This window comes from Molossus molossus, unplaced genomic scaffold (genome assembly GCF_014108415.1).
Source record: "Molossus molossus isolate mMolMol1 unplaced genomic scaffold, mMolMol1.p scaffold_m16_p_7, whole genome shotgun sequence".
Classification (NCBI taxonomy): Eukaryota; Metazoa; Chordata; class Mammalia; order Chiroptera; family Molossidae; genus Molossus; species Molossus molossus.
In genome coordinates, this window is record NW_023425401.1 from 10,807,553 (window position 1) to 10,835,381 (window position 27,829).

The 27,829-nt window shown below is 43.6% G+C and overlaps 1 protein-coding gene across 3 annotated transcripts in view; it reads right to left on the reverse strand.

Annotated features, from left to right (window-relative positions):
* Window positions 1–5,858: 5,858 nt before the first annotated feature.
* GARS1 (glycyl-tRNA synthetase 1) overlaps window positions 5,859–27,829 on the reverse strand; it is a 43,291-nt gene continuing 21,320 nt past the window's right edge. For 2 of the 3 annotated variants that reach the window (XM_036247026.1, XM_036247028.1), the window contains exons 9-17: window positions 23,597–23,759; window positions 22,350–22,514; window positions 18,342–18,449; window positions 17,508–17,653; window positions 12,586–12,671; window positions 10,934–11,043; window positions 8,278–8,371; window positions 7,455–7,645; window positions 5,859–6,151 (exon numbers count right to left, since the gene is read on the reverse strand). In XM_036247026.1, coding sequence (XP_036102919.1) covers window positions 6,026–6,151; window positions 7,455–7,645; window positions 8,278–8,371; window positions 10,934–11,043; window positions 12,586–12,671; window positions 17,508–17,653; window positions 18,342–18,449; window positions 22,350–22,514; window positions 23,597–23,759 — 1,189 coding nt within the window. In that variant the 3' untranslated portion in view covers window positions 5,859–6,025. Of the gene's footprint in view, window positions 6,152–7,454; window positions 7,646–7,941; window positions 7,959–8,277; window positions 8,372–10,933; window positions 11,044–12,585; window positions 12,672–17,507; window positions 17,654–18,341; window positions 18,450–22,349; window positions 22,515–23,596; window positions 23,760–27,829 lie in introns of those variants that run through there. The other variant, XM_036247027.1, reaches the window with a different exon arrangement.

The following is a 27,829-nucleotide window of genomic DNA, read 5'->3' on the forward strand; positions in this document are numbered from 1 at the left end:
GTGTCAGGCAGCCCGATTCCGCACACTGGTGAAGATGGGGTGCACGGCCTGGAGGGGCAGTGCAGGCAGAGGGGTCGGGACCAGCACCAAGGGGTGCCGCTCCCCGAGAGGACAGCTCGTCGGACTGGACTCGCTCGCCCGCTGGCTTCGGAATTACTTTCGGAAAAATGGAAGGTCAAAGCCTGTCAGTGTTTTTGTTGTTTTTCCCTCTTTCCCACAATCTCATTTTGCTTAATCTCACTATCAATTAACTCGCGCTCAGAGGTAGAACAGTGGGGTTTTTTTGGTTTTTGTTTTTTATCCTCACTCAAGGACATTTTGCATTAATCTTCAGATAGAGCGAGAGGGAGGGAGGGACAAAGAGAGAGAGACACACTCCGAGTGGCTGCCACCCACACGACCCCACCGGGGCCGAGGACAAACTGCAGCCAAGGTACGTGCCCTCAGTGGGAACCGAACCCGGGACTCTCTGGTCCGGGCCGACGCTCCAACTGCTGAGCCAAACTGGCCAGGACAGAACAGTGGGTTTTGATGAGCCAAAAAAGGCTTTAATTAGAGTAAGTGGTTTTAGTTAGCATAACTGCTGTTGCACTGATTGTTGGTGATTGAGTTTTAAGATCTAACGAAGGCAGACACTGGCTGGAAAAATTCTATGCGAGTCACTTCTGCACCAAGTCCTGAACCCACAGCGGAAGGCAGAGAGCTTGGCTCCCTCCAGCCTCAAGCCCACGAAACTTCCATTAGTTCAGACTCAGGCTGTGGCCTGGGACCCAGGCACGGAGGTTTAGCGTGGGCCTATCACAGCTGTTTCCAGAGGACCCGGGCCTAGAACCCACTTGATTTCCAGCACAGGGCTCCCCGAAGCCCATCCAACAGGATCAGGGCTGGGTCAGATCACTCGGAAACTAAAATCCCACTGCTCACTCCCCCCCTCACACCTGCTTGTCTAACCGTCTCACCAAACACAAGGTTCGTACAAATTCATCTTGAAGCCCTTTCGGGAGATGCAAGAAAGTGCGCAGTGGCGCCAGGTGGGAAACGCTGGGGGGAAGACGACCTCCTCTGAGGGCTCCCCCACAGCCCACGCTGAGGACACTGTCCCACCCACGGTGCATGCAGTGGCCAGGCCCCCAGAGGGATGGCTAGTGCACATCTAGGGATTCAAACGGACCCCTTTCTCTCTGAAACTACACGACCCTGGGCGATGCCTCTCCATCCAGTGCCCAGGGCTGTGCCTCTGCAACGTCCTCTGGCCAGTGTCCAGTAGCCTTGGATGTGAACACACACACAGCCCCGCCGGCGTGGCTCAGTGGACTGAGCGTTGTCCCAGGGACTGAGAGGTCGGGTTCAATTCCTGGTCAGGGCACATGCCCAGGTTGCAGGTTTGACCCGGGCCGACGCACCGCTGGCCCCGTGCAGGCGCACCGCTGACCCCGTGCCTACGGCGCACCCTGACCCCCTGCCGACGCACCGCTGACCCTGTGCCTACGCACCGCTGGCCCCGTGCCTACAGCGCACCCTGACCCCCTGCCGACGCACCGCTGACCTGCCCGGAGAACCTGAACCGGCTTCAGGAGTGACGCTGGCTTTTTTTTTTTTTTTATCATCCTCACCCGAGGACATTTTTCCATTTTTTGTTCAGATAGAGCGGGAGGGAGAGAGAGGAAGAGAGAGAGAGAGAAACATCGATGTGAAAGCGCCACCCGCACAACCAACCAGGGCCGGGGACAAACTGCAACCGAGGTACATGCCCTTAGCGGGAACCGAACCCGGGTCCCTCCGGACCGCAGGCCAATGCTCTAACCGCTGAGCCAAACCGGCCAGGGAGTGACGCTGGCTTTTGTAAGCCCAGGCATCAAGGCAAATAGGAATGCTACGAGAGGACCTCCTGATGCCCAGTGAGACTGCACGTGCTAACGAGCCGAAGGGGCTAATGTTGAGCAGTGGACAACAGACAGAAGCAGAAAGACAAGCAAAGGCCAGATGAGAGGGGAGAGGGGAGAGAAGACAGAAACAGGTGCATGGAGACAGCGAACCAGTCCTGTGCTCTAGCAACCTTCTCGCCCCTCTCGTGGTCCTCTCTAGTGTTAGCAACACCCACCCGAGGACAGGCCTGCGGACAGCTCCTCCTGAATAAGTCACGGCTGATAAACCGAAGACTTCCCAGCCTGGCTGAGAATCTGCTCCATGCCAACCCCACGGGGCAGGACGAGAAGGAAAGGTCCTGGGCTGGGGGGCAAGCTTATATCCAAGTAACAACTTGGCCTGGTAGCAACTGTGTTCCTGGTAGCAACACAGTTTGAGCTTTGTAACGGGACTGAGGGTGGCTTAGGTGCCGTTAGGGCAGTGACAAGGACAGGGAGAAGTTAGTAGGCTTCTCCAGGAGCTCCATCCCTTATGTATCTACCGGGGGCCTGTGCACTTAGCCGCAGAGCCAACTCCAAGACCCTGAGACAGGGACTCAGCCGACTCTCAGCTCCAGGTCAGGCACATTGATGGCAAGAGCGCAAGCTTCCCTGCATTTAAGGAGGTGCACGTGGGGGAGAGCGTGTGGGGGAGAGCGCGTGGGGGGAGCGCCTGTCGGAGAGCGCGTGGGGGAGAGCATGTGGCTTTCCCGGAGCACCTCTCTTCCTAAGGAAAAGCTTTCTCAGGCCCTTCAAGGCACTATCTCAAGTCACCTTCATCCTAATATCATCACGTACTTTGAACTCAGTTCAAAACTGCTTGTCACCGAGGAGCAAAGTGAGCCCGGAAAGGCTCAGCGTCCTTTCTTTTTACTTAAATTACTGCGAGGGTTCAGAGACAAACAGCCAGGAGCCTCTTAGAACACAGCCTGGTACATAGTAGGCACCTGGCCAGAGCCTGTCTCCCTGGAAACACGGCCGTACAGCCTCCCGGACGCCTGGGGGAACGGAGCAGGCCGCGCCCAGGGGGCAGGGGAGAGGGGTTCACCCAACACTATGCAAGGGAAGAGGCATAGCTGTAGAGGTGCTTGGGGCTGGTGACGGTCATCTCCATAGAGCAACACCCTCTGAACTCATCTTTTCTGGACACTTCGGTGTTGACAACTTGACCCCTATTGTCAGAAGACACCCCTCCTTCAGCAGACCTTTCCCCACTCCGGGGGGGTTCAGGCTCTTTATGGCTTGAGCTGAGGCATCCACTAGGCATGGTTCTCCTACTGCGCTTTCCAAATATCGATGTGCAGGCCCCCCGGAGGGGCACACACGACACTTTTATGAAGCTCTACCCTGCAGCTGGGGCTGGAACCATGTCCGTCCCAGCATCTGACAGGTTCTAGAAGGTGTGTCCTTCGACAGGCAGGAAGAAAGCCACGCAGCTAAGAGAACAGCCGTTACCAGCAGGAGGGCAGAACCACACGCTGCTTCTCAGGCAATTTGTGCTGAAGCCCCCAAATTATATCCCGCTTTCAGAAGAGACATTAATTCCGTCCACGGAGTCTTAACGCAATTACTGCTCAGAGGCAGCGCAATTACCAAGAATTATTGAAGAGGCACCAAGAGGTGAGTTTTGAGGCGCAGCAAAATTATTCCTCTATTCACATACTGCATCTTCAACTAAATGTCTTTGTGGTGGTGGCCAAATGCCAAAAAACAAAAACAAAAAAACTCCAAGCCCCTAAAACCTGCCTAAACAGACCATCAGCAGAGATGCTGGTGCAAGGCCCTGTAACAGGCGCGATGCTATCAAGACCTGTCCGACCCACCCTACTCAGGAGACACAGACGGACAGTCTTCCCTGGTGATGGGAGAACTTAAATGCGGCTATATCCAGAGATAATTTGGATTTATTTCCAAGGCATCTGGTTCTCTCGGGAATAGACTCCACTTGCTAAGACCGTCACTGCCATTACCCTAAGTTTCTGCTGGGTAAGAGGAACAGTAAATAAAGGTCTAGAATGAACCTATTTCACTGGATTTATTGAACAAAAAACTTTCACAAGTTGTCACAAAGAACTTTGGACATCCGACATCTCTGTTACAATCTCATGCAATGGGAACGATCATTTCCAGGCAACAGGTTCTTTTTCTGAGACATCCCCTGTATTCAGTATTTCACTGTTAGGGGCTGTTAAGCCACATTAAGATTCTTGACTCCTGCAGAAATCAGGTACACCTCGCTAAACAACTCAAGAGTATTTGAAAGCCCTGAATTCCAACCCAAGATAAGTTTTAAAGAAACGACTGTTCTTACGTACACTCCACAGAAACCAGTTAGAATCTGACCCTTCCTCACCACTATTTGTGGGGAGAGAGATTTCAGGAGTAATTTCTGAGACAATGCTATTCATCTAGCCCTTACTGAACCAGCCCAGTCTGACACATCAAGTACGTAAATAATAAAAAAGGCCTCACAGGGCGTCAAGCTAGAAAGACCTTGGCTTTATGTAAATTACACACTGGGCTTGAGTAAGAGTGTGCGTGCATGTGTGTACGCGCCTGTGTACAGAGCCTCCTCGTTTAGAAAACAGCTCTTCACCGGCCCATGCAGAGCAGCACACTGAGTACACGCGGCTACGGGAAGAGTTCTGCTGCCGGCCGCCCTCCCGGCCCAGCTCAGGCACACTTTGCAGAAGTGTTCTCAGGAGACATTGGCATTGTCCCCGGGGAGGTGCGGAGAAAGGGAGGGCTTTCGGATTTAATACCAGCATCTAGGTCGTGACCAATGTATTTGCCAGTGAAAAGTGAAGAGTTCTGGCTCCAATCCCTCCGTGATCCCAAGCAGGCAAATCCCACTGCATAGTTCATGCATCTTTTCTTATCAGTGAGCTATTCATGTCTGAGGCGCTGGAGGTGACTGACTGCGGAGGCACTGGCTGGAGCGGAAGCAGGGGAATGGGGAGTAGAGACCACGCCCTGCGGGACAAGGCTGGAATACACTCAAATTAAGAGCTATTGGGAGTTTGAGGTGAAAGGAATTCCCTGGAAAATAGAAACTCAAGTGTATTTAAAATCTAGCTCCTTCTAATAATAATGCTTTAAAAAGCACCCCCAACAGAAGAGAAATAAGTTTCAGTACAAGACTTTCTTCCCCAAGGTTTGTTCAGAAATCCAAAACTCACCGTTGAATGCATGTTGAATGCTCGCTGGGCAGGCTGGTGGGCGTCGCCGAGAGGCAAAGGGGATTCTCCGCTTCCACTGACCTTTGTACCCAAGACAAGGCCAACATTCTGGAGGTCACCCCTCTCCCCTATACTGTGTGAGAAGAAGTTGGGACACTAGGCAAAGTCTCAACTCTGCAAATGCGCACATCCTTGAATGTTTTTCCTAACAGATAAGTCGGTGTGTTCTGAGTGTTCCATGGAAAAAATATAACAGAAGTCAAGTCCCTCAGAAAACTGCTAGGCTAGAATGAAGACACTTGGTGGTTGAGAATTGCTAAGTCAGATAAGACAGATGGGATTCCTGTAGCATCGGAGGTTCAGTGACGTTGAGGGCTACGGGGGGAGCCAAGACTTCTGTCCACAGAACATCCCAGTGGCAGCCCTGCACCCCCCACCAGAACGCCTCTTCCTCTTCCTCCTCCTCCACCAGGCTGCCCTGTCCCCACTCTGCCTCCCACGAGGCCGTCCACAGCTGTCTCGTCAGCACAACACAACCCCGCAGACAGAGAATGACAGAGTGGTGGTGGCTGCATTCTCCACAGATACACTAAGTATCACTGAATAACACACTGCACACAGCTGAATTTCATGGTGAGTGAATATACCCCAGTAAAGCTGTTAATTTAGAAAGAGGATCAGTTGCGTTTAACAGTAGCTGTGAGCATGTGGATCCCAGGGTGGGAAACAGCTTTGCCGAGAACGCAGACACATGAGCAAACAGATGACAAGTGTGTTCAGAATTCCTCCAACTTTAATTTGGGGTGAGATCAGGCAGCCAGTGAGGATAAAATGTAGTCCCTGGGAGCAATCACAATGCTGTTTTGTGTTTTTTTGTAAAGTGGACACGGTAAGAGTTATTTTTTTTATTAGCCCAAGTGGTCAAAAGTGCTGTAATTGTCCTCATTCCTCAATTGTCTCTTTTTTACCAGTTTCTTGCCCTTCAAAGAGAGGATACCTGGCCTCCACATCAGCCCAGGTGAGGGTGCCGTTGGCCAGATCTCGGACCACATGGGGCAGTTCAGAGACCTAGGATAAACGGAAAGAAAAGACCAAGATCAACCAACTGGATTAGATTGTTAAAAAGGGTTCACCCTGAACTTGGGAACCCTTACAGAGCTAGTTAGTGTTCAAATAATGACAGGATCCCTCTACAAACTGGTCCCACAGAATGTTTCTTGTCCTTCCCTCTGCAGTGTTACTTAATTAGCCTCACCTCCGTCCCGGACTGAGCGCGTGCTCCTCTTCCAGCCCAGAACCCCAGCCCTCCCAGAGCCGCCCCCAGTGTTCTAGTCTCCATGTCGCGCGCAGAACTCCACGTGTTCAGCTGTGCTCTTAGGACAGGGTGCCTCGAGTGACAGAGTGAAGGGAGCCAGGGCGCGAAGGGGCCAGCTTGCTCCTTCACCCTAACCAGACACTGGCTGCTCACACAACGGTTCTCAAACCTGAGCATCGCGACCATCTGGAGATCTCGGTAAAACAGTTCTGCCCACTCCTCCTCCCTCCCCAACCCCAACCCCACACAAGCCCAGCTTCTGATTCAGCAGGTCTGGGGTGGAGATTCTGCTTCTCCGGTGCCGTCCCAGGTGATGTGGATGCTGCCGGCCAGGCCCACCCGTTAGAACCACTGAGAAATGGGAACGCAGGTCCAGAGGGATCAGATCTGCTTCAGTGAAGACAAGCCAGGAAACCTGTGACTTCTGAACTGGACTGAACTCCCTTGGAAAAGCGTCTTTCATTCCTGCTCCCCTATGACTAACTCTCTGGACCATGCTGCACTCACCAGGCACTAAATAAAAACCTGCTCGAGGTTAATAAATTAGTCAGTCGGCTGTCAACTCAAGCGGTCGCTTTCCTTTCCCTTCGGTACTTTTCCGTCTCCAGAATTACCTTCTCATTAAGCAAAACGACTACACACATGCACTGTTTTAAATGGACTTACGTGGAAAAGCTTATACACACACATGTACATATTTATATAGAAATGTAAAGATTAAAATGTCTAAGTTCCTCAAAGCCTGCTGATAAAACTATGGCAACAACCGCCTGGGATCCCGTTCCTCTTGCCCAAAGAAACAAACAACTATAAAAGCAAACTGCCAGAGAATGAGCCCAGAGTGATCCAAATGGCTAGAAGATATTAGAGAAGTGTTAATGAATATTTTCATAATGCAACCAAGGGGACTTGGGAATCCGTGCTCTGTCTGTTACAAGCCTATGATTAAAATTAAAAAGTAGAAAGGGGGGGGCATAAATAACAACACCCAGCTCAAATGAGAAGAGACCCACACATGGCGCTAAGACCACCAAGGCCAAAGGGCAGGCCAGTCACCTCTGCTCGGATCTGCCGCATGGAGTCCCGGTCCCTCAGGGTTGCAGTGTGCGGGGTCTTGTTCACGGTGTCAAAGTCAATGGTGATGCCGAAAGCCACGCCGATCTCATCCGTCCTGGCGTAGCGTCTTCCGATGGACCCAGAGGAATCATCCACTTTGTGGGAGACGCCATTCCTGGTCAGGGCTTCCGCTAGTCAAAATGAATTAAGTAAATTCAAAATAAAATAATGGAGAGTCCCAGTGTTGTTTAAATGTTGTCTTACAAATTGAGAAAACTTATGAAAGGAACTAAGACAGGAGAGTAATGAGTTACAGTTGCAACAGAAAGAAAATCCGCGAAGTTTAGTAAGGCCCTTGCTGGAGCCCGCCCCCACTCACGCCCACCCCTCCCACAGCGCCGGGGAGTGAGTGTCCGACCAACAGTCACGGCGGGGCCGGTCCTTACTCAGCACCTCCGTCTGCATGACCCTCAGCTGCTCAACGAACACTCCTGGTTCCCCACTCTGAAATAAGTGAGCAACACCAGTGACCACGAGGATCCCTGCCAGTGCTGTGGGTTCAGAGCCTGGAGACCCACCTGGGTGCCCTGTGAAGTTAGCAGAGCACCGGGGTCAACAGGAGAACCAGGCAGTTTCAGTCTGACTCTTGGGTCCCACCTTGACTCATTCAAATACCAGGAGAAAAACATTCGAGCAAGTTTATGCTTGCTTAGAAATAAGAAGAGGCTAAAATCACCTAGATTTTATTAAAAATAAAACATTTCCTAAAGTTCAGTCTGCTGGACAGTGCTCGCAGGAGGACTGCTCAGTTGGATTTGCTTACATAATTCCCTGACAAACGGCACGAACTCCTGGTTTTGGCTCAGTGGAAGGACGGAACATTTAAATGGTGCTACCACGGCCGGGAAACTGAAGAACTAGATAAAAGAAAGAAATACAAACATGTTAGTTTATAAAAATCTAAATGCTAATGTCCAAACTTCACTACCAAAATATCAGAATACACACTAGGAAAAGCAGCATGACAAAAGAATAAAAGCAGGCTAACCAGAACCAGAACCAGGAAGATCTACATTTTAGCTGAATTCGGACCAACATGGTTGAACTGTCTCTGGACCTTAGTTTCTCCCTGAACAGTAGGTCTCTACCGTCTGCGCTGCACGCTCACCGGCCTGTTGAGAGTTAAGTGATGGGAGAGCATTCTCAAAGCCACCGCAGACAGAACCCACGTCAGCTGTCTGGCACCCTATGCAAAGCCTTACAGCCTTACCTCTTTCTGTGGAGATCCCTGAAGAACCTCCCTCCAAATCAGCAAATAAGTGGAAAGGCCCCAAAACAAAACCCCATTGTCCTCGAGAAGTTTCAGCACAGCAGAAACTCATGTAGATCTAGGAGCCTCAGTAACAGAGTAAAACCAGAGAGTTTAATCAGCTCACAAAGGTATGTCCAAAAGAAATAATATAAAACAACAACAAAAACGTTCTGTAGACCTGTACCGCAATGTACGGACCTCTTAGACCGCCCCTGAAATGGTTTTCAGAGTCACTCAGAAGATGAAACTCGGAATAGGTCCCATAAGTAATAAATGACACGGGTCCCAGGTTAGCCCACCCCCAAAACCTAATTGACGTCTGGTGCCAAGTGGTGGTGGACCCCGCTGGGAGGAAACCCCAGACGTGAGCGGCGCGGCTGCGAGTCAGTGTCCCAGATCCTACTCGTCGCCCCACCTGTGACGATTCCTGCGCGAGGAGTGGCACCTGCCTTCATGGGGAAAAATCTATCTCACTGAAAATTTTTTTATACCAAATTCATAGAAAAATGGATTTAGGAACTAGGTGCTAATAATTTAAAAACATTTTTGGCTTCCCACAGCCTAATTTCTCTTCATGACAGGAACCTCTGCAATTCATAAAACACCGTCAGTAATTTACTCTGGCTTCGCCCTTACAAAATTTCTACCAAAACTCTAGTCTTACCAATATTGTTAGATTCAAAGGAAGAGCTAAAAGATTTTTTTAAAGCCTACTGAAAAAGTAAACAGAAACCCTGGCTGGTTTGGTTCAGAGATTAGAGCATTGGCCTGTGGTCCAGAGAGACCCTGGTTCGGTTCCCGCCACAGTTGCGGTTTGTCCCCGGCCTTGGTTGGGTCAGGCCGTGCAGGAGGTGGCCACTTGATGTGGCCCCTTCACATCAATGTTTCTCTTTCTCTCTCTCTTCCTCTCTCTCCCTTCCACTCTATCTGAACAAAAAGTGGGAAAATGTCCTTGGGTGAGGATTAAGAAAAAAAAAAAGTAAACAGAAAAGCTGGTAGCAAATCTGACATCTACGAAGAACACTTCCAGCTGTGGATGTCATCGCTCCTCGAGATCTCGCCTTATGCCTGCACCCTTGGTATCTGGCCCAGGTTCTCTCTCTCCACTGAATGAATCAAAAGCTGCTCCTTAAATGTCAGGAAATGAAGATGCAACTTGAGAGCAGAGAACAAAATAGCGACTTTATCAGCTACAGACTACCAGTGTAAGTACGTCGGACTTTACACTACTGGCATCACGAGCGCACTGGCCATTCTTCAAGATTAAATGTCCGGGAAGAGCGGCAGAGTCAGCGCCAGTGTGACTAAAATCACGCACTCCGCTTTGGCATGGTCAGGTCATGCTGAGAAGGCTCCTCTCAGTTAGTGTGACATACATGGCCTCTCTTCCCGGCCCTGCTTCTGACTGAGCTCCTCCGGCGAACACTGGGTACAATTCCGCAGGCAGAGGCGAGAGAAGAGGTGAAGTAGGCGAAATGAAGCGAGAAGAGGCAGACGGGGCCGTGCTACAGAAGCATCAGAGCCAAACAACCTCACGGAGTTAGACTTCTTATACGTATTATCTTTAGCAACGCTTGAATGGTGGAAGGGCTACACCCCAAATACCAGTTCCCAATTTACCATCTGTCCATCTCCCACACTGGAGTCATTGGAGTGCCTATAAAAAAACACAGCTCCCTGGATCTGAGACCTTATAAATCAGTATCTCTGAACTAGAACCTAGGAATTTATAACTTTACCCTAAAAGTTCCCCAGACAATTTCAAGGTTCCCTTACATGCTTTACAAACAGTGCAAACATACAATTTTTTGGTTTGGCCAAATTCTGTGAGCCATCCCTTGCTTTCTAATTTTCTGAAAACATGACTATATCCAGAAAGGATCATTCCTTCCACTGACGCAAGATGGTTCCCACGAAGCAGTATGTTCTGTCTCTGGATGGAGAACAAGCGACTACAACGGCACTGAGAGCAGCCCACTCTCCCTGAAGCTCACTGACACAACATGAGGTGGCGCACTGCTCTGTGCAGCCAGGAAAAGATGAGCGGCAACACCACCAGGACACTGCAGTGAGCGACAGCTAAGTGTCCGTCAGCCTTATGAACACACTTCAGCAAGTTCCGCTTCTGACGCTGTAAGAGAAGACGACACCGCACAGGGCCGCTTACCGTCCTCTGCTCGTCTCCCTCTCGCACGTGGAATGTATGTTCCAAGACCGTGTACATGATCCTGCCCAGGCCAAAGGAGGGTTCAATTACATTCGGAACAACTTCTTCCACTGCAAGAGAGATTCAATAACACTCTCTGAAACCGCACTTAATGCATTTCAGGTCCTCTCCAAGCGATCCTTATTAGCACTGAAAATGTCTCTATTCTAGATTAATTTTGACTGATCCTGTACATCAGAATGAAGAAATCAGAGCATTCCTAAAAACTATTTGCTGGTAGGAACATGATGCCTATAAAGAGAAAGTTGGAGTGAAAAAACAATTTCATCAAATTGAATTCTTTGTTTATAGAGCATAAAAATGAAACAAGGCCCAAGGTATTTCTTCCCCAGTTGGTAAGCTAAGAACAATAGCGGCTATACTCTAGTGTCTGCCTTGCCTATGCAGAAAGTATTAAAACTCCAGAGCTTCTGTAAGGTTTTGCTAGAATTAACAATTTACCATGATAGCTGGCAAAATTAACAAGAATAATTCCTATACACACAAGTAGCAAACGGTCTGTTTGGTTTCTTCCTATCTGGGTGAGAACTCTAAGAGCCAAGTGACAGCCACTGTATTCCCAAGGTTCTGCGGTCAGCAGGCCCTTAGAGAGGTGTCTGCTCAGGGCTGGACACCCACACAGACATTTCCCAGGGGCACACAGCGTTTCCCGGGGGGGAGGCTGTACCTGCAGTACACACAGGAAATGTACTCGTTAGTGCATTTTACTCAGAAGAGACACACAGCTAAGCACTGTCAGGTCTAAGGGAACTGGCCTTAACCTTGAAGAGTTTACTTTTCAAGGAAAATGAGATAACTAGAACTAAAAACTCATGTATGTGGAAGAAGAGAGGCTATTTCTTTTGTCTGTGATAAAGACTAAAGAAAACATCAGAAATAGCAGCAAGGCGTTTTCTGCCCATCCTTCCGCGGCATCTGAGCAAGGGTGTGGTTCGGCTCTGACCCGGCTGCAGGTCACGAGAACCCAGCCTCCTGTCATCACTGCCCGGACGGCTTGCACAGCTCGCTGGGCCTGGCTGCAAAGCGGCGGAGCGGGAACGCAGGCCCGCTCCCTCCCCCGGCGGGACCGTCCAGGAGCTTGGATGTAGCCACCACTAACCACGAGCATCCTTCATACACCTTCCAAAATACTCATGTCCCAGTTCACAGAATTTGTTCTATAAAAAATAGTCATTTCCTTGGCTTTTAAGAAAGCATGAAAGGTCACTAATCTAAGTAAATTTTAAGAATTTGCCACACAAAAAAAAACCCAGAAGAGGTGAACCCCCCCCCCTTTTGCTTAGGAAACAAAAGCCCTTTTCCTTAAAATGAAAAAAAAATAAAATCTTTGTAATCAGAGATATTCTTTGCACCTGAAATCATAGGAAATTTAAAGGTGGCACCATAAATTATGAGCACAATTATGGTTTTTAAAACAGACCCAAGATAATGCCTTAAACACATTAAATTTAGGGTTATGGCATTAAGAATTTCCTTTTCCTCTTCAAATTTTCAGTAAATTGGTTATGTTATAAAAAATTTTTTAAAAACAAAAAATAAACCTTTACGCAGTAATAGTATTTCTTGTTTCTTAATTATTTGTACAAATTTACCATATAGTGTTTTCTGGAACCTCTTCACACTGACCATGTCTTCTGTCAACTGAAATGTTTTCCCTTCAGTTTCAATCGTGAATTCCCTACAAAGAAACATCACTTATCAGCGAAAACATGCATCCCTGTGCCTTCCTTGAAAGGAGTTTCACAAATTGCTGGACTGTTTCTTAATTTTAGTGTAATACGACTTAGTCAACTCTCCAGATATAACAGCTGAAGTCAAGCTGAAATTATTTCCTAAGAAATACAAAATTAAGTATTATTCTAACAACGGCACCAAACAGTATTCTGGGAGGCAATAAAAAATATGACTGGCCCTGGCCGGTTTGGCTCAGCAGCTGGAGCGTCGGCCTGCGGACCAGAGTTTTCCGGGTTCGATTCCCACTAGGGGCACGTGCCAAAAGAAAATGACTAGTTTTATAAAATTCCATGTGACTTAATGACTGATTCCTTTGGGTTTTGAGATCAAGGTAAAACCAAAAACAATTTTTTTTAATTCAGTTCTGGAATAATTACAATAAAGTTGTCAGAAACAGGCCTGCTGACAAAAGACCACTGTTCTCCTGACTGTCCCAACAAATGGAAGAATGACCAGCTTGTCACTGTACAGAACATAATTTTGTTTTTTATGATTATTTTTAAAAATATGTTTTTATTGATTTTTTTTAGAGGAAGAGAGAGAGATAGAAACATTGAAGCGAGAGAGAAACATCGATCAGCTGCCTCCTGTATGCCCCAACTGGGGATCGAACCCACAACTAGGGAATGTGCCCTGACTGGGAATTGAACCAGGGCCTCTCTCTCAGTCCATGGGATGACGCTCTCAATTCACTGAGCCACACCGGCCCAGCCAGAGAGTAATTTTAAAACTCCCACACTATTTCCAAAATAAATTTTGGCATTTGTGTTGATAAAGATCAGCTAAAAGTTTAATTATTCCATTTGATATGTCAATATAAAACATTACCTCTCCTACCCCCAAAAAATAACTGACTACTGTATGTTCCCATCCTGAGATACACCCGTGCAGTTTCAGGTTATGACTTCAACCTTTATAAAGCACTTACAAGGCATTTCCTCACATTGTGAAGATCAGTTTGGATTTCTCACAAGCAGCTCAGTGCTGGGAAGAGAGAGCCCCCCTATGGTTGTCTTCGAAGCTGTCTGGCTGGCACATGTTGCTCTGCGTTTTGCTAGTTTCTGGGAGTGATAATCTCATGCCTCACATCAATGACTTCCATTGATTCCCTCCACTTGTCCATTCTGTCTGCGGTTTGTGTGTGCATACCTTAAAGATCCCACTACATAAACAGTATCATGTACATTCTCTCTGCAAGCACAGTCTAAGCACAGAGTGGGTAACATATTAAAAAGTTTAAATGAGCAAGAAGGAAGCCATTATTTGAGAATAATTAAAAAAAGAAACTGTCATTATTTGTGGATAATAATATCTAACTAGTGATCTCATTATGTCCATTTTAATAAGATTTGATGTTAACATAAACAGATGTTAGTTCTAGGAGACCAGAAATGTTTTAAAATTTTCCTACTGAAATGGATAACTGTACCCTCAACTTACAGGGATTCATCTTGCTATAGTTCTTTTGACAAATGTACATGCATGTGCGCCACCATCGCTGCAGAAGTTCCCGTGTCCCTTATCTCAACCTCCAGCCCGTTAGCCACTGACGTGTGTCCTATCACTATACACGAGGTTTCTTCCCTCGAGTCCCACACACGATCTTCTGTGTAAGCCTCCTTTCACTTAGCCTAGCATACGACAGACGCGGGCAGATTTTCTGTACAGGGCCAGATGTAAAATAACACAGGGTTGCAAGCCACATGCAGTCCCATGTGTTCTCTTTCTTAAATAACTTTCAAAAATGCAAAATTCATCCTTAGCTGGAAGGCTGTACACAAACAGAATGAAAGATGTTTCAAGTTCTCTGAAAAAAATGTACTCTGGCTATTAGCCCTTTCTATAACTGACAATAAAGCTGATTAATAGAGATCTTCGAATTCCTATTGATTTTTTTTGTCTACTTACTCTACCAATTACTGAGAAAGGGGTAAAAAAATCTCCAACTATAATTGTGGATTTGTCTATTTTTCTTTTCAGTTCTGTCAAGTTTGCTTTATGTTTTTAGTTGCATATACTGTTAGAAGTGAGGCCTTCCTGATGAACTGAACCCTTTGACACTGTGAAATGCAACTTTGCCCCTGGTAATTTTCCTTGTTTTGATGTTTACTTTTTCTGATATTAATAGGAACACTTTGATTAATGTTTGCAAGAAAACATTTTTTATTCTTTTACTTTTAAACCTATTTCTATTACAATTACAGTAAGTGTCCTGTAAACAGCATTTAATTGGGTCTTAAATTTTTTTAAATGGTCTGACAATGGCTATTAATTCAGCTGTAGATCAGAGATTTTCAATATATTTTTTTTTATCTCATGGCTCACATAAACTAGTTACAAAAATTCTACAGCACACCAAAAAATATATTTTTAATGATCTGACAAAAATAAAATAGGTATAATTTTTATTGATTTACCAAAATAATAATAATAATAATTACCTACCCTTGTTGCTCCAAAGTGACTTTTCAAAAAAAAAAATCAGTTGCCTATACTTTAATGAAAGGATTTCTGGCACCAAGAATTAACCAATCGGCCCTGGCCAGTTTGGCTCAGCGGTTAGAGCGCTGGCCTGTGGTCCAGAGAGACCAGGATTTGGTTCCCGCTAAGGGCACATACCTCGGTTACAGTTTGTCCCCGGCCCTGGCTGGGTCGTGTAGGTGGCAACCACTCGATGTGTCTCTTTCATGTCGATGCTTCTCTCTCTCTCCCTCCTTCTCTATCTGAATAAAATATGGAAAAATGTCCTCGGGTGAGGATTAAAAAAAAAAAAAAAGAATTAAGCAATCAGACACAACCTTATTATGCTACTTGACCAATAAGATGCAATTCTATTATATATTTGTGGTTTAAGGGAAGGTATTCATCCGGGATGGCTATTGTAGTGTTGGCCGTTGTGATTTTTCATTTGACAATCTAAGGGAAAAGAGGCCAGTGCTCCTGACTGAAGAGTCAGGTATTGCACGCTTTAAAAATTCTTATTGCAAACCTATTGAAAATCACTGGTTTAGATCATTACATTTAGTATAGTTATCAATATTGTTGGGTTTAATTGTATCACCTCATTAGTTATTTTATATTTGTTCCATCTGTTCTTTGTTTATTTCTCTTCTGTCTTCTTCTGGAGTATTTTTTATTATTCTATTTTATCTCCCTTATTGGTTTACTAGTAATATCCCTTTGGTTTTTATGTCTTTTTTCCAAGTAATTGCTCTAGAATTCACTATATGTACTTTTATTAACTTATCATGCTACCTTCAAATAATACTATGCCACTTCACATACGACATACACAGCTTACACTGGCACATTCCCAATGCTTTGCTCCCACCCTTTGAGCTATTGAGGGCATACATTTTCCTTCTATATTTTTATAAATTTCACAATACGTTGTTATTGTTTTTTTTCTTTAAACAGTCCGTTGTCTTTTAAAGAAATTGAGAGATGTCATTTTAAGGAAATCAATGAAAATGTCATTTATATTTACCCACATATTTAGCATTTCTAGAGCTCTTAATTTCTTTGGGTAGATCTAAATTTCCACTTCTGCTTGAAGAGCACCCTTTTACATTTCTTGCAGTGTAGGTCTGCTGGCAATGTATTCTCTGAGCTGTTGTCTGAAAGCATTTTCTCTTCATTTTTGAAGGATATTTTTACTGGGTCTAGGAATTTTGTCTATAAGTACGTTAAATGTTTTCATTCTGTTGTGCTGTTGCTCGCCTAGTGTTTGATGAGAACTTTAATCATTCCGAATATCTTTGCTCCTTTTTATGTAACGAGCCATTTCCTCCTGGGCTACTTTAGAGTTTTCTATTCATTACTAGTTTCCAGCAATTTGATTCTGATGTGCCTTTATGTGGTTTTCTTTTATTCTGCTGGGGCTGAGCTTCTTGAATCCCTAGGTTTATAGCTTGCATCAAATTTGGAAAATTTTCAGCTACTGCATCTTCAGATATTTTCGCTGTATACTTTCTCTGTGACTCGCAATTACACGTTAGACTGCCTCTTACTGCCCCAAAGGACATTTTTTTCTCCCAGTCTCTTTTTCTATGCCTCACTTTAAATCATATCTATTGCTATATTAAGTTCAATTATCTTTTCTTCTGCGATGCTTAATCCACTGTTAACCCCATTCAATTGAGATACTGACTTTAGATGTTCCATTGGTTCTTTTCCCATAAATATTTCCACCTCTCACCTCATATGTTCATGTGTTCCCTTACATCTTTGAGCATATAAAGCATACTTATAATAACTGTTTTAATATCCTTATGTATTTATTCCATCATGTTTATAATTTCTGGGTGTTTCTTTTAATCAACTCTTCCTCATTATAGTTCACATTTTCACGTCTACAAATTTTTAATGTAGTAAATTTTACACTCTTTAGTTCTGGATTTTGTTGTATTCCTTTAAAGATTCTTCTCAACTGCTTTTATATTTATGCTTAAAACAATTACAGAGACTACTCCAAAGTTAAAAACACAGCACTGACCTGAAGACAGATATAGTTTCTAATCCTTCCTCAGTCACTACCTTGGACAAGTCTCCTCCTCTAAGAAAGTTATTGGGGGGGGAAAGATCTCTATAGTCCATTTCAAATTTATTTATGGCTATAGTACCTAAATCTCGGCAAGCCCAGTCCTTTAAATGTAGCCAAGAGATAGTACTTACCTGCAAAGAATTTCTAAAGGCACTAATCTCACCCTAACTTTCAGAGCCTGGCAGAGAGGATGTATTTGACTGGAGCCCATGTAAAAGTACACATTTTAAATCTTACCCTTTTTCATTCAGTAGTTTCTCCATTTCTGTAATGTAACACTCATCACAAATGGTAAGGTACTCCAACACCAGCTTCGCATCCTTCTTATATGCCTTACCAATTGCTCCCTTATTAGGTTCAAACTGAGTAACATTGACTGTTTTGTATGAAGTAGTCAAGGAATCCAAAAATGCAGAACTACTTTAGTATTTTGGGAAATAATCTTGAGAACCACAAATCATTAAAGTAAATACCATCAGTAAAGATTTTTTTCAAAGTTACAGTGAGATAGAGAGATATATTATCTAATCAGCAATATAGCCCAATACATAGCATAATAACTTCTGATAATAATTTATTCATTTCTAAAATACCCCAACACCACTGACCTAACCCTAAATTCAGCTCACAACTTCACTGTCTGGTAAAGTAAGGAAATTTCTACTGTACTGATCAACCTAACAAGTGAGCTAAATTTTAATTTGATCTACCATAAAACAGCACTCATCTTTGAACAGAGGAAGTATTCACCAGGTACTCTTTATGTAAATAGTGCGTAAGTAGGTGCAGGTATGGAGAAATGCATTTTGGAAATGGTTAAAAATAATTGGTCCATACCATGAAAGACATTTAGAGTATTTCTCTGAAAATACTTCTTTTAAGAACCAAACACTGGGTGGGTACACGCAGATTATAAGTAGGGAACAGGAAAGGTGCAGTGATGGGTAAAATAACAGGTTACCCCAGTATGAAACATCTGTTTATCCAAAGAACAAGGCGCGGACCTGGACTCATCTACTTCCAGGACATTAACACGTCAGTCCTGAGCTGAGCGGTAACTAGGAAGGATATGGGCTCTTTCAGCGGCTTCTCTGCTACAAGTGGGACTTTGGTGGCTCGCGCATGGCAAGAAAGATCATAACAGGACCGATCAGCACATCCCACAATCTCAATCCAGCCCTAAGGAGGCAGAGTAGATAAAACATTTATTCCTTACAATTAGGTCATTTACAAACGTATGCAGATTATAACTGACTCTTTCATATACTCAGTGATAACTCAATTATAGAATCTCCACTCGACTTTTATAAATGTTTGAAATGGGGATAGTTTTACACATCAGGCAGCTCCCACCCTATAAAACATAATTCCCACATGTACACAAAACAGTCTTCTTACTTTCTGGACAGTTCTGCCATGCTGTGAATGTGGGCTAAACTAACACATTTTAGGATTTAATTGTGAAAATAAAATGTGAACCTAGGGGAAAAAAACAACAACACAGAATTGTTTCAAATTTGTGACCAGGACTCAAAATAAATCTGGCAGAAACCACTACGCCTTTTGGATGAAGAGTCTACAGCTCTCACAACTCAGCATCAGATGGTTGTTTCCTACCCAGCAGAAGAAAACTCCGTTGAGGCAGGTAATGTTCAGCCACAGAATAAAGCTTAAAACAGCATTGGTGCCAGGTTCCATTTCTTGTTAATACCTAAGATTCTTTTCAAAAGCACAATCTAAATTGTTTTCAAAGACCCTTAAGAACCTGTTATTTGAATAAGAATAAAAGAGGCAAAAGGCTTATTTTAGGACATATCCATAGTTAGTCGTTGTGAATCATCATTTTTTGCCTTTGATTCAAAAAGTTTGGGAGCCCAGCCAGTGTGGCTCAGTGGACTGAGCATCGTCCCATGGACTGAGCGGTCCTGGTTCGACCTCCAGTCAGGGCACATGCCCAGGTTGTGGGCTCGATCCCCAGTGGGTGGTGTGCAGAAGGCAGCTGATCAATGTTTCTCTATCACACTGATGCTTCTCTCTCTCTCTCCCTTCCTCTCTCTCTAAAAAATCAATAAAAACATAGTAAAAAAAAAGTTTGGGAAAAATCAACCATCATGAGCTTTCCAAGTGCATGTGACCACATGAGGCACTTGGAATAAAGAGAGCAAATATAAAACTCATATAAGCTCAGAAACCACAACACAAAATAACAACAAAACAGGAATTAAAGAGCAAAGCCTGAAAACATGTACCTTGATCATCTGACATTTACTAAATCGTCAACTGGTTATATTCACATTCTTAAATGTATAAACATGATCATTATCATTTACCAAAGATGTCAATGAACATATTTATGTACTAAAAGGTAAAATTACAAAAATATGCCCGACAGTGGTACACAACGTTGGGATGGTGGTTACCCCTGAGAAAGACGAGGAGGGGGTGGAGCAGTAGCAGTATCAGTATCAGTAACTATTTTTTATTTTAAAAAGTTAACTATGAAGCACACAAAAAGAAAGTATTAACATTTTTAAAGTCCTCCCCTCTCCTTAAGAGTCTGTTACTGTGGGGCTTCTGGTTTTGTTTGGTCCCTTCTTCCAATGACCTCACACCAAACACTGTAAGATGATGCTAGGCTAAGTCATCTTTTTTATTTCATTTTTTTCTTTAATAATTTAAAATTTAGGAATAATTTACATATAACATATTAGTTTCAAGTATACAATGTAATGATTTAATATTTGTACATATGCAAAATGATCACCATAAGTCTAGTCAACATCCATCACCATTAATAGTTACAGAATTTTTTTTCTTGTGACAAGAATTTTTAAGATCCACTCTCTCAGCAACTGTCACACAATACAGTGTCACTAACTAGTCACCATGCTGCACATTACATCTCCCAGGCTTATTAGGCCTACATTTTCTGATCCCCAGTCCTTAACGGCTTGGCCACAGCTCACGTGGCCCTCGGGAAAGGATGCGCAGGAATGCAGAAGGGACCACTGAAGCAGTGTGGCACAATGGTTAGGAGCACAGGGCGGAGCCAGACAGCCTGGTTCACGCCTCAGCTCCACCGCTCACTAGCTATTAACTTCAACAAACTACTTAACTTCTCGCACTTCAGCTCCCTCAGAAATAAGACCTAGGAGTCAGATTACTGTGAGGATCACATAAAATAATGTTGTGAAGTACCCAGAATAATATACAGTTCTTAACAATTACAAAAGTTGAGTGAATAAATACAATAAATGAAATGTAATCCAGGCCAGATTCAGAATCTAAAAACAGACAGCAAGAAGCTGTGTCTGGTTTAACTTGAATTTAGAGTCAGAGCAAACTAAGAAAGGGAAATGGTACGGAACAAAGAGAAAAGAAGTAAACTTTCCCCACACAGAAAAGAAATTTTTTCTTGGTTTGCTTTGAAAATATAAAAAAATTCCAGAAAATCTAAAACATGTAAAGAAATTAATGATCACCTACAATCCAAAAATAATCACTACTGTCATTTTGGTACTCATTATGTCAAACATGTTTGTAAAGAAAAAAAAGTAAATAGAAAAACCTAACAGATTATAGAAATTCTCTCCTAATTCCACAAAGGAAAATGAATATATCAAAAACATCAATAACAGCCACTATAGATATATGTATACCATTACACATGTACACCTGTGTACGTTTGCAGTACATTTAAAAACATCTGGATCAGGGGTTGACAAACCAAGGCCCATGGAGCTGAGAATAGTTTTTACATTTTTTTTTTTTATCCTCACCCGAGGACATTTTTGCATTTATCTTCAGATAGAGCAGGAGGGAGGGAGAGAAGAAGAGAGAGAGAGAAACATCAATGTGAAAGAGACACATCAAGGGGTTGCCACCCACACGACCCCAACCGGGGCCGGAGACAAACCGCAACAGAGGTACATGCCCTTAGCAGGAAATGAACCCAGGACTCTCTGGTTTGCGGGCCGATGCTCTAACCGCTGAGCCAGACCAGCGAGGGAATATTCTTCAGAATTTTATTTTTGTTTTTTGCTTTACAAAGATGCGTGATTATTTTTTATGACTAATTTTTATTTTTAATTAAAAAATAATCTTAAATCTAGCCGGTGTGCTCAGTGGATTGAGCGTCCTACTGTGGACTGGGAGGTCCCGGTTCGATTCCCAGTCAGGGCATATGCCGGGGTTGCGGGCTCGATCCCCAGTAGGGGGCATGCAGGAGTCAGCCATCTCTCTCACAAAAATGTTTCTATATCTCCCTTCCTCTCTTTGTAAAGAAAATCAATACAAAGTTTTCAAAAAGGAAAGAAAATAATCTTAAAAGAAAGACACTTTAAAAAGTAACACCAAGGGCATATGGGACAATGACCCTGGGCTGAAGTCTCTGTATGGGTAAGAAGCCTCTGTAGGACCAGAAGCACCCCCCCTCCGCCCCCGAATCTGGATGCTACTTTGTTCCCACTGACATCAAGGCAGAAAGTACCTCCTTGTTCCAAATGCCTTTCAATCCCAAACCCCAGTACCAATGTTCATGGTTAGGGGTGGGGGTGGAAGGGTACAGTGAAGACGTAACCTAGAGGTCTTCTCTGAATTCTTAAATGTATAGAATTTGAGAAAAGGTAGTTCCTAAACAAAAGATCAGAATCCATTAGTCTATCCCCCAATCCAAACAGTTCTCTCAACTAAGAGCCTATGACTTTCTCCACTCAGCTCCACCACCGTTTCCAGCGTTTGCTGGGGTCCTCGTCAGGAGGGAGGCCACACACCGTGGCTGCCAGGGTGCTACCAACAACATGCCAGCCCAGGCATACACACCAGCACTGCCCCATCCCGGACATGCGTTCCCGTTCTCTCTGTGGAAGACACCCAAGCCTACAAAGGGCTCCTGGGGCACAGGAGCAGCCCCTCCTTGTAAGAACGCAGGGGCAACTGCTTTTTCCGGTTTGCTCAGGAAAAGATCTCTTTTCTTTTTGTTCCACTCTGACATCAAGAACACAAAAGGCAATTTTGATGTCCATGCTTCTAAGTTAACAACGTGAAAATCACATATAAACACCGTCCCACTCTACTTACGTAGGATGTTTTGGATTCAGCATCCCAACAGTCACAGGCATAATGGGCCATTTCATTCTCCATGTGCTGTCGGAAGCGGAGTTTATCTGGAGATACTCCAACCTTTGTGAGGTAGAGGTAGATGCGGCCAATGAAATAGCCTAACACTGAGTTGTTGATCACACCCTAAAAATAAATGAACAAATACATAACTAACTAAGCAAGCAGGCACAGAGGAAGGAAAAAACACACATTGGTACTTTGGAAGGCCCGTGTACCATTTTCCATTGAGTTATTCATAATCTACTGAGAAATATTTGAAACACAGGTAAGCTAATTAATTTATCCAGCTTTCAGGATAATCTCAAAACTCAGTAGGTGATCTTGGCTATTTTCAAAGGGGTCACTGTCAAGTTAACAAGCTGATAATAATGGAGTTATTCAAAATCTTTCTACCACTCTCACTGTGTCAGCAAAAATTCGGCCTAATACCTTATACCTTCTAGATCTATAATGCTAAAAATGACATTCACAATAATGACCCTAAGGAATAACAAATATATTCCTTCCGAATTAACAAAATAAGATGAGTTGAGGAGATTTTAACATATTCTTATCCACTGAACTCTGTGAGCCCCACAGAGTATATGTAATCTCTCAATTCTAGTCCTGGAAGGAGCTTAGAAATCATCTAGCCCCTTCTCCTGCCCACTGAAGGGCTCTCCTCCAAACAGCGGCCAGCAAGTTATGAACCAGCCTCTACATGAAGCTTCTCAGGGGCAAGAAGCTCACTGTTCCCCGGGGCAATTCACTCCACTGTCGGGAAGCAAATGCTGTTAGAAAAGTTCTTACACATTTTTCTAAGCAAATAATTAGAGAAATTCTGTTATACATAAGACTTTCTCCCAACTGCTATGGGTAATAGAGAAGAGTTGAAAATCGAGATGGCCTGCTCTCTCTCTGAGCGTCAAAATGTCTCCCCAAAGTAGCACATATTGCTACAAGGGGGACCAACAAGGCACATTCAAACCAAGGTCTCTTTTCCAAGTGGTCTCCTAGACATGTTTTTATGTTAGCCCCAAAGGCCCACAAATAGTCATGTTCGGGTAATTTCTTCCCACTGCAACAACAGTGTATACTATATACTGTATAAAAAACAAATAATAAACTGCTAAAAGAAAATATTTTGTCATCCAGTACACAGAATTTGCTAAGTGCTACAAACCCTGAACAGGCACAATCTAAATCAAGTCGACTGTGGAACCTACCTGTTCAACAGCATCCCCCAGGCGCATCTTCCGAGCAGACTGTCCGCTGACCTGGGCTTTTGCCGAATACAAACAAAGGTGGAGGTCTGCCACGTGCTGGAACTTGGGATGGTCTTTCTCACTGGGGTCTACAAAGTGCTCGATTTCTGCCATTGTGAATTCTCTGGAAGCAAAAATGTCAGGGATGAAAGATGCATGCTTAACTATAAAAAACAATAAACAAGGTCCTTATTTTCAAGTTCATTCTATAATGATATAGGTCCTTACACTACAAGAATCTTTTACCACTAAACAGAAAATTGTTTCCTAAGAGAATGGCCAAAATAAAAAGAAGTTGGATTACGTTTATCTGAGTGGTTGTTAAAATTAACTACAATAATGAAAACTTGACTACTCACTTAAATAGTATTTTAAATAAATAGATACAATCAAACTTCTCTCAAATATTAACTCCTTCTGTCTATTTTGTCTAGTGACAAAGATTCTTTTTTTAATTTTAATTAATGTTTTATTTATTAATTTGTTGTTGTTACAGATGTTTCTCATTTTCCCCCTATTGACACCCTCCTCCCCTTCCCTCCAGCCCCATCCCCAGCTTTGTTGTCTATATTCATTGGTCATGTACACACGCATGTAAGTTCTGTGGTTCATCTCTCCCCCCCAACCCCGCTCCCCTGAGGCTTGTCAGTCTGTACCCCACCTCTAGTCTCTGGGTTAACAAAGATTCTTTACTTGACCAAACTTCAGTCAGGCTCCTGAACCTTCTTCTAGGCCCATCTGGCTCCTTGTAAAATCCAGTTTTAACAAGAAGCCTGCTGAAATGGTTTGATCAGAACCACTCCCCTTGCCGTCGATCTCCCTTGCTATTTTATTAGGTTTGTGATACTCCACCATCCACGTCAATGTCTTTAGCAAGAATCCTGTTAGGTCAGTTTAGCCAGAATCTCCCTTACCCCTGCTGTTCCCTCTTAGTAATTCCCACCCACTGACTGCCACCCTGCTCCTCAGCTGTAAATCCCTATCTGTCCAAGCTGTACAGTGGCCCCCTTACGTGTGGTTTTGCTTTCCAAGGTTTCAGTTACCTTGAGTCAGGTGCGGTCTAAAGATATAAAATATACAATTCCAGAAATAAATAACTTATAAGTTTTAAACTGCATGCCATTCTGAGTAGTGTGATGCCATCTCACACGGTCCCACGCTATCCTGCCCAGGATGTGAACCATCCCTTTGCCCATCCAGCGTATCCACACTGTATATACCACCCGCCCGACAGTCACTTAGTAGCCTCTTGGTTATCAAATCGACTGGCATAGTATCACAGTGCATGTGTTCAAGTCACCTTCACAGTAGCCTGGCGTCACGTCACAATGCCTGGCACTCACCTCACCTCCTCTCGTCACACAGGCATTGTAACACCCCACATCATCACAAGAAGAAGGGTGAGGACAGGACAGTAAGGTATTTTGAGAGAGACAGCATTCACATAACTCTTATTACAGTATGTTGTTATAATTGTTCTATTATGCTATATGAGTTATTGTTGTTAATCTCTTACTATGCCTAATTTATAAATTAAACTTATCATAGGTATGTATGTACATATAGAAAAAACCTCGTGTGTATAGGGTTCGGTACTCTACAGTTTCAGGCATCCACTGGGGATCTTGGAACGAGTCCCCCGTGGATAACTTCAGGGGGCTGCTGTATTCAGAACTGAGCCCTGTTCTATACTGGGGTCTCCTTTTCCCTATTGCACTAGTCCTGAATAAAATCTTGTTTTTACAACTTTAAGTATTATCTATCTCTGATTTTTTTCTTTGACACCAGCTGCAACCACAAAAGATTACTTTTAATGAAAAACAATTTCTGAAAAACACACTGGTAGTTTTTAAAATTAGGAAAACTTAAGCAAATGTCAGACACAAAAAGAAATGAAATACAGAAGTGACTTCCATATAAGATCGTTTTTCCTTAAAGCGTTAGCAAGTCTGATATTTACAAGCTCCCAATATTTACTTTTCAAGAATGGGAAATTAACAGTGAATTGAAACTGTTCTTTGGCTTTTATAGTAGCTTGATTTCTTTTTTTTTATTGCTCTGAACAAGTAAGTGACTGATAACGCACCATACAGCCAGTTTCTTTGGAGTAACAGCTTCTTAAATAGTGTTATTCAAGGCAGATGACATAAGGCATGTGCTGAACAAGCTAACATCAAGCTAATTGCAGAATGATGACATAAATATGCACATAGTAATGGTTTCCCAGAGATTCCTCTGAATGGCAATTTAGTAGCAATTGGAGGGAAAAGTGTTTTAAGTTAATTTTATGAGTAAAATCAAATCTTTCTTCTTTAAAACACACACATTTACTAGTGCATTTTTATGATTATCTGAGATGCTTTAGAAGTGATGATAAATTGCTTAAATGAGTCTAAAAATACATGAAACACATTGCAAAGAGCTTTAATTTTTTTTTTTAATGGTATCTCTTATTTAGTCCTGCAGCACCTACGTCTAAATTATCTTTCAACAATTATCAATTCGACAACTATCAAATATCTCTGTGTACACAGAAATGTGAGCGAGACAGAGAGGCACAGTGGCGGTCCTCACAGAGCTTGTAACTGGGCTGGCAGCAACAGAAAATCTATAATGTAGGGCAGATCAAAATAAGGGCCTTGCCCAGATTCCCAAAATAATCTGCCAAAGTCTTTGCATCTGTGCTGTCAAATCCTCCCAGCTCACCGACAAGAGATGGAAATCAACATGAACGTTGATTTTACCAGCTGTCTCTTGTCTTTGAGTTCAAAGACTATGCCTGGAATTGTGGAAACTAAAATACATATAGGCTGTTAAAAAGAAGCAACAGGCCCAAAATGGAGTCACTTGTGCTAAGCCTGTCAGCAAACCAAGACTTAACACATAACCTAAGTTTAGTTCTCAGCCTCTCCCAGAAATGCAACCTTTAACTAGTCAATCTGGAATTACCTGGTCAGCACTAGTAACATAATGGTAGGCCCCTTCCATTCCCCTTTGGAGGGTGACCTTGCCTGAAACAAAGCATTCTTTGTTAATAATTTCCTTTTACCACCCCCTTTCTGGCTTTAAAAACCTTCCACTCTGTACAATTCTTTGGAGTTCCTTTCTAGTTGCTAGAATGGATGCTACTTGGTTTATGAATCATTCAGTAAAGCCAATTAGATCTTTAAAATGTACTCAGTTGAGCCATGGCCGGTTTGGCTCATCGGTTAGAATGTCGGCCTACGGACCAGAGTCCCAGGTTCGATTCTGGCCAAGGGCACATACCTCGGTTGCGGTTCATCCCCGGGGTCGTGAGGGTGGCAACCAATTGATGTCTCTCTCTCACACTGATGTTTTTCTCTTTCTCTCTTCCTCCCTCTCTCCCTCTCACTCTATCTGAAGATAAATGTAAAAGCATCCTCTGGTGAGGATAAAAAATTAATTAGTTAATTAATTAATTAAATAAAATTTACTCAGTTGAATTTTTGTTATTTAACAAAGCCTAGAAGAACCAGCCAATCAAAATTCATTAAATGTTATTTATTTATTTATTTATTTTTAATCCTCACCCAAGGATATGTTTTTATGATTTTAGAGAGGAAGGGAGAAAGACAGAGGGAGGGAGAGAGAGGAAAAACATTGATGTGAAACATGGATCAGTTGCCTCCCATACACACCCCTAACAGGGATCAAACCCAAAACCTAGGTATGTGCCCTGACCTGGAATCGAACCTGCAACCTTCTGGTGTATGAGATGATGCTTCAACCACTACACCACCCAGCCAAGGCAAAATTCAAATAAAATTTTAAAATTTCATATGAACACTCTAATACTCCCAAAACTAAACAAAAGGAATCATAGCTATACAAAAATGAACCTCCTGGTAACTCTATGTCATCAAGAAGAAATCAACACTAAACAAATCCGAGCCCTGCATCAAGAACTATGGGGATAATGACATGCAAGAATGAGTAAACTTCTAGTTGGGACCTTGCAGAGGCACATAACAAAACAAAACAAAACAAGCCAAAATCCAAACAGGATGCTGATGCTTCGAAGTGCAAATGACCAGGGGCTGCACCGTCAGGAGGCCCTGAGGGCCCGTCACCTGTTAACTCCCGGGATGGCTCCTGGGTTCCGAGCCAGCTTTCCTATTTGCCACTTTTTACTCCATAGGCCTCGGGTTTTGCCTTACTTTATGGTCCTTTATA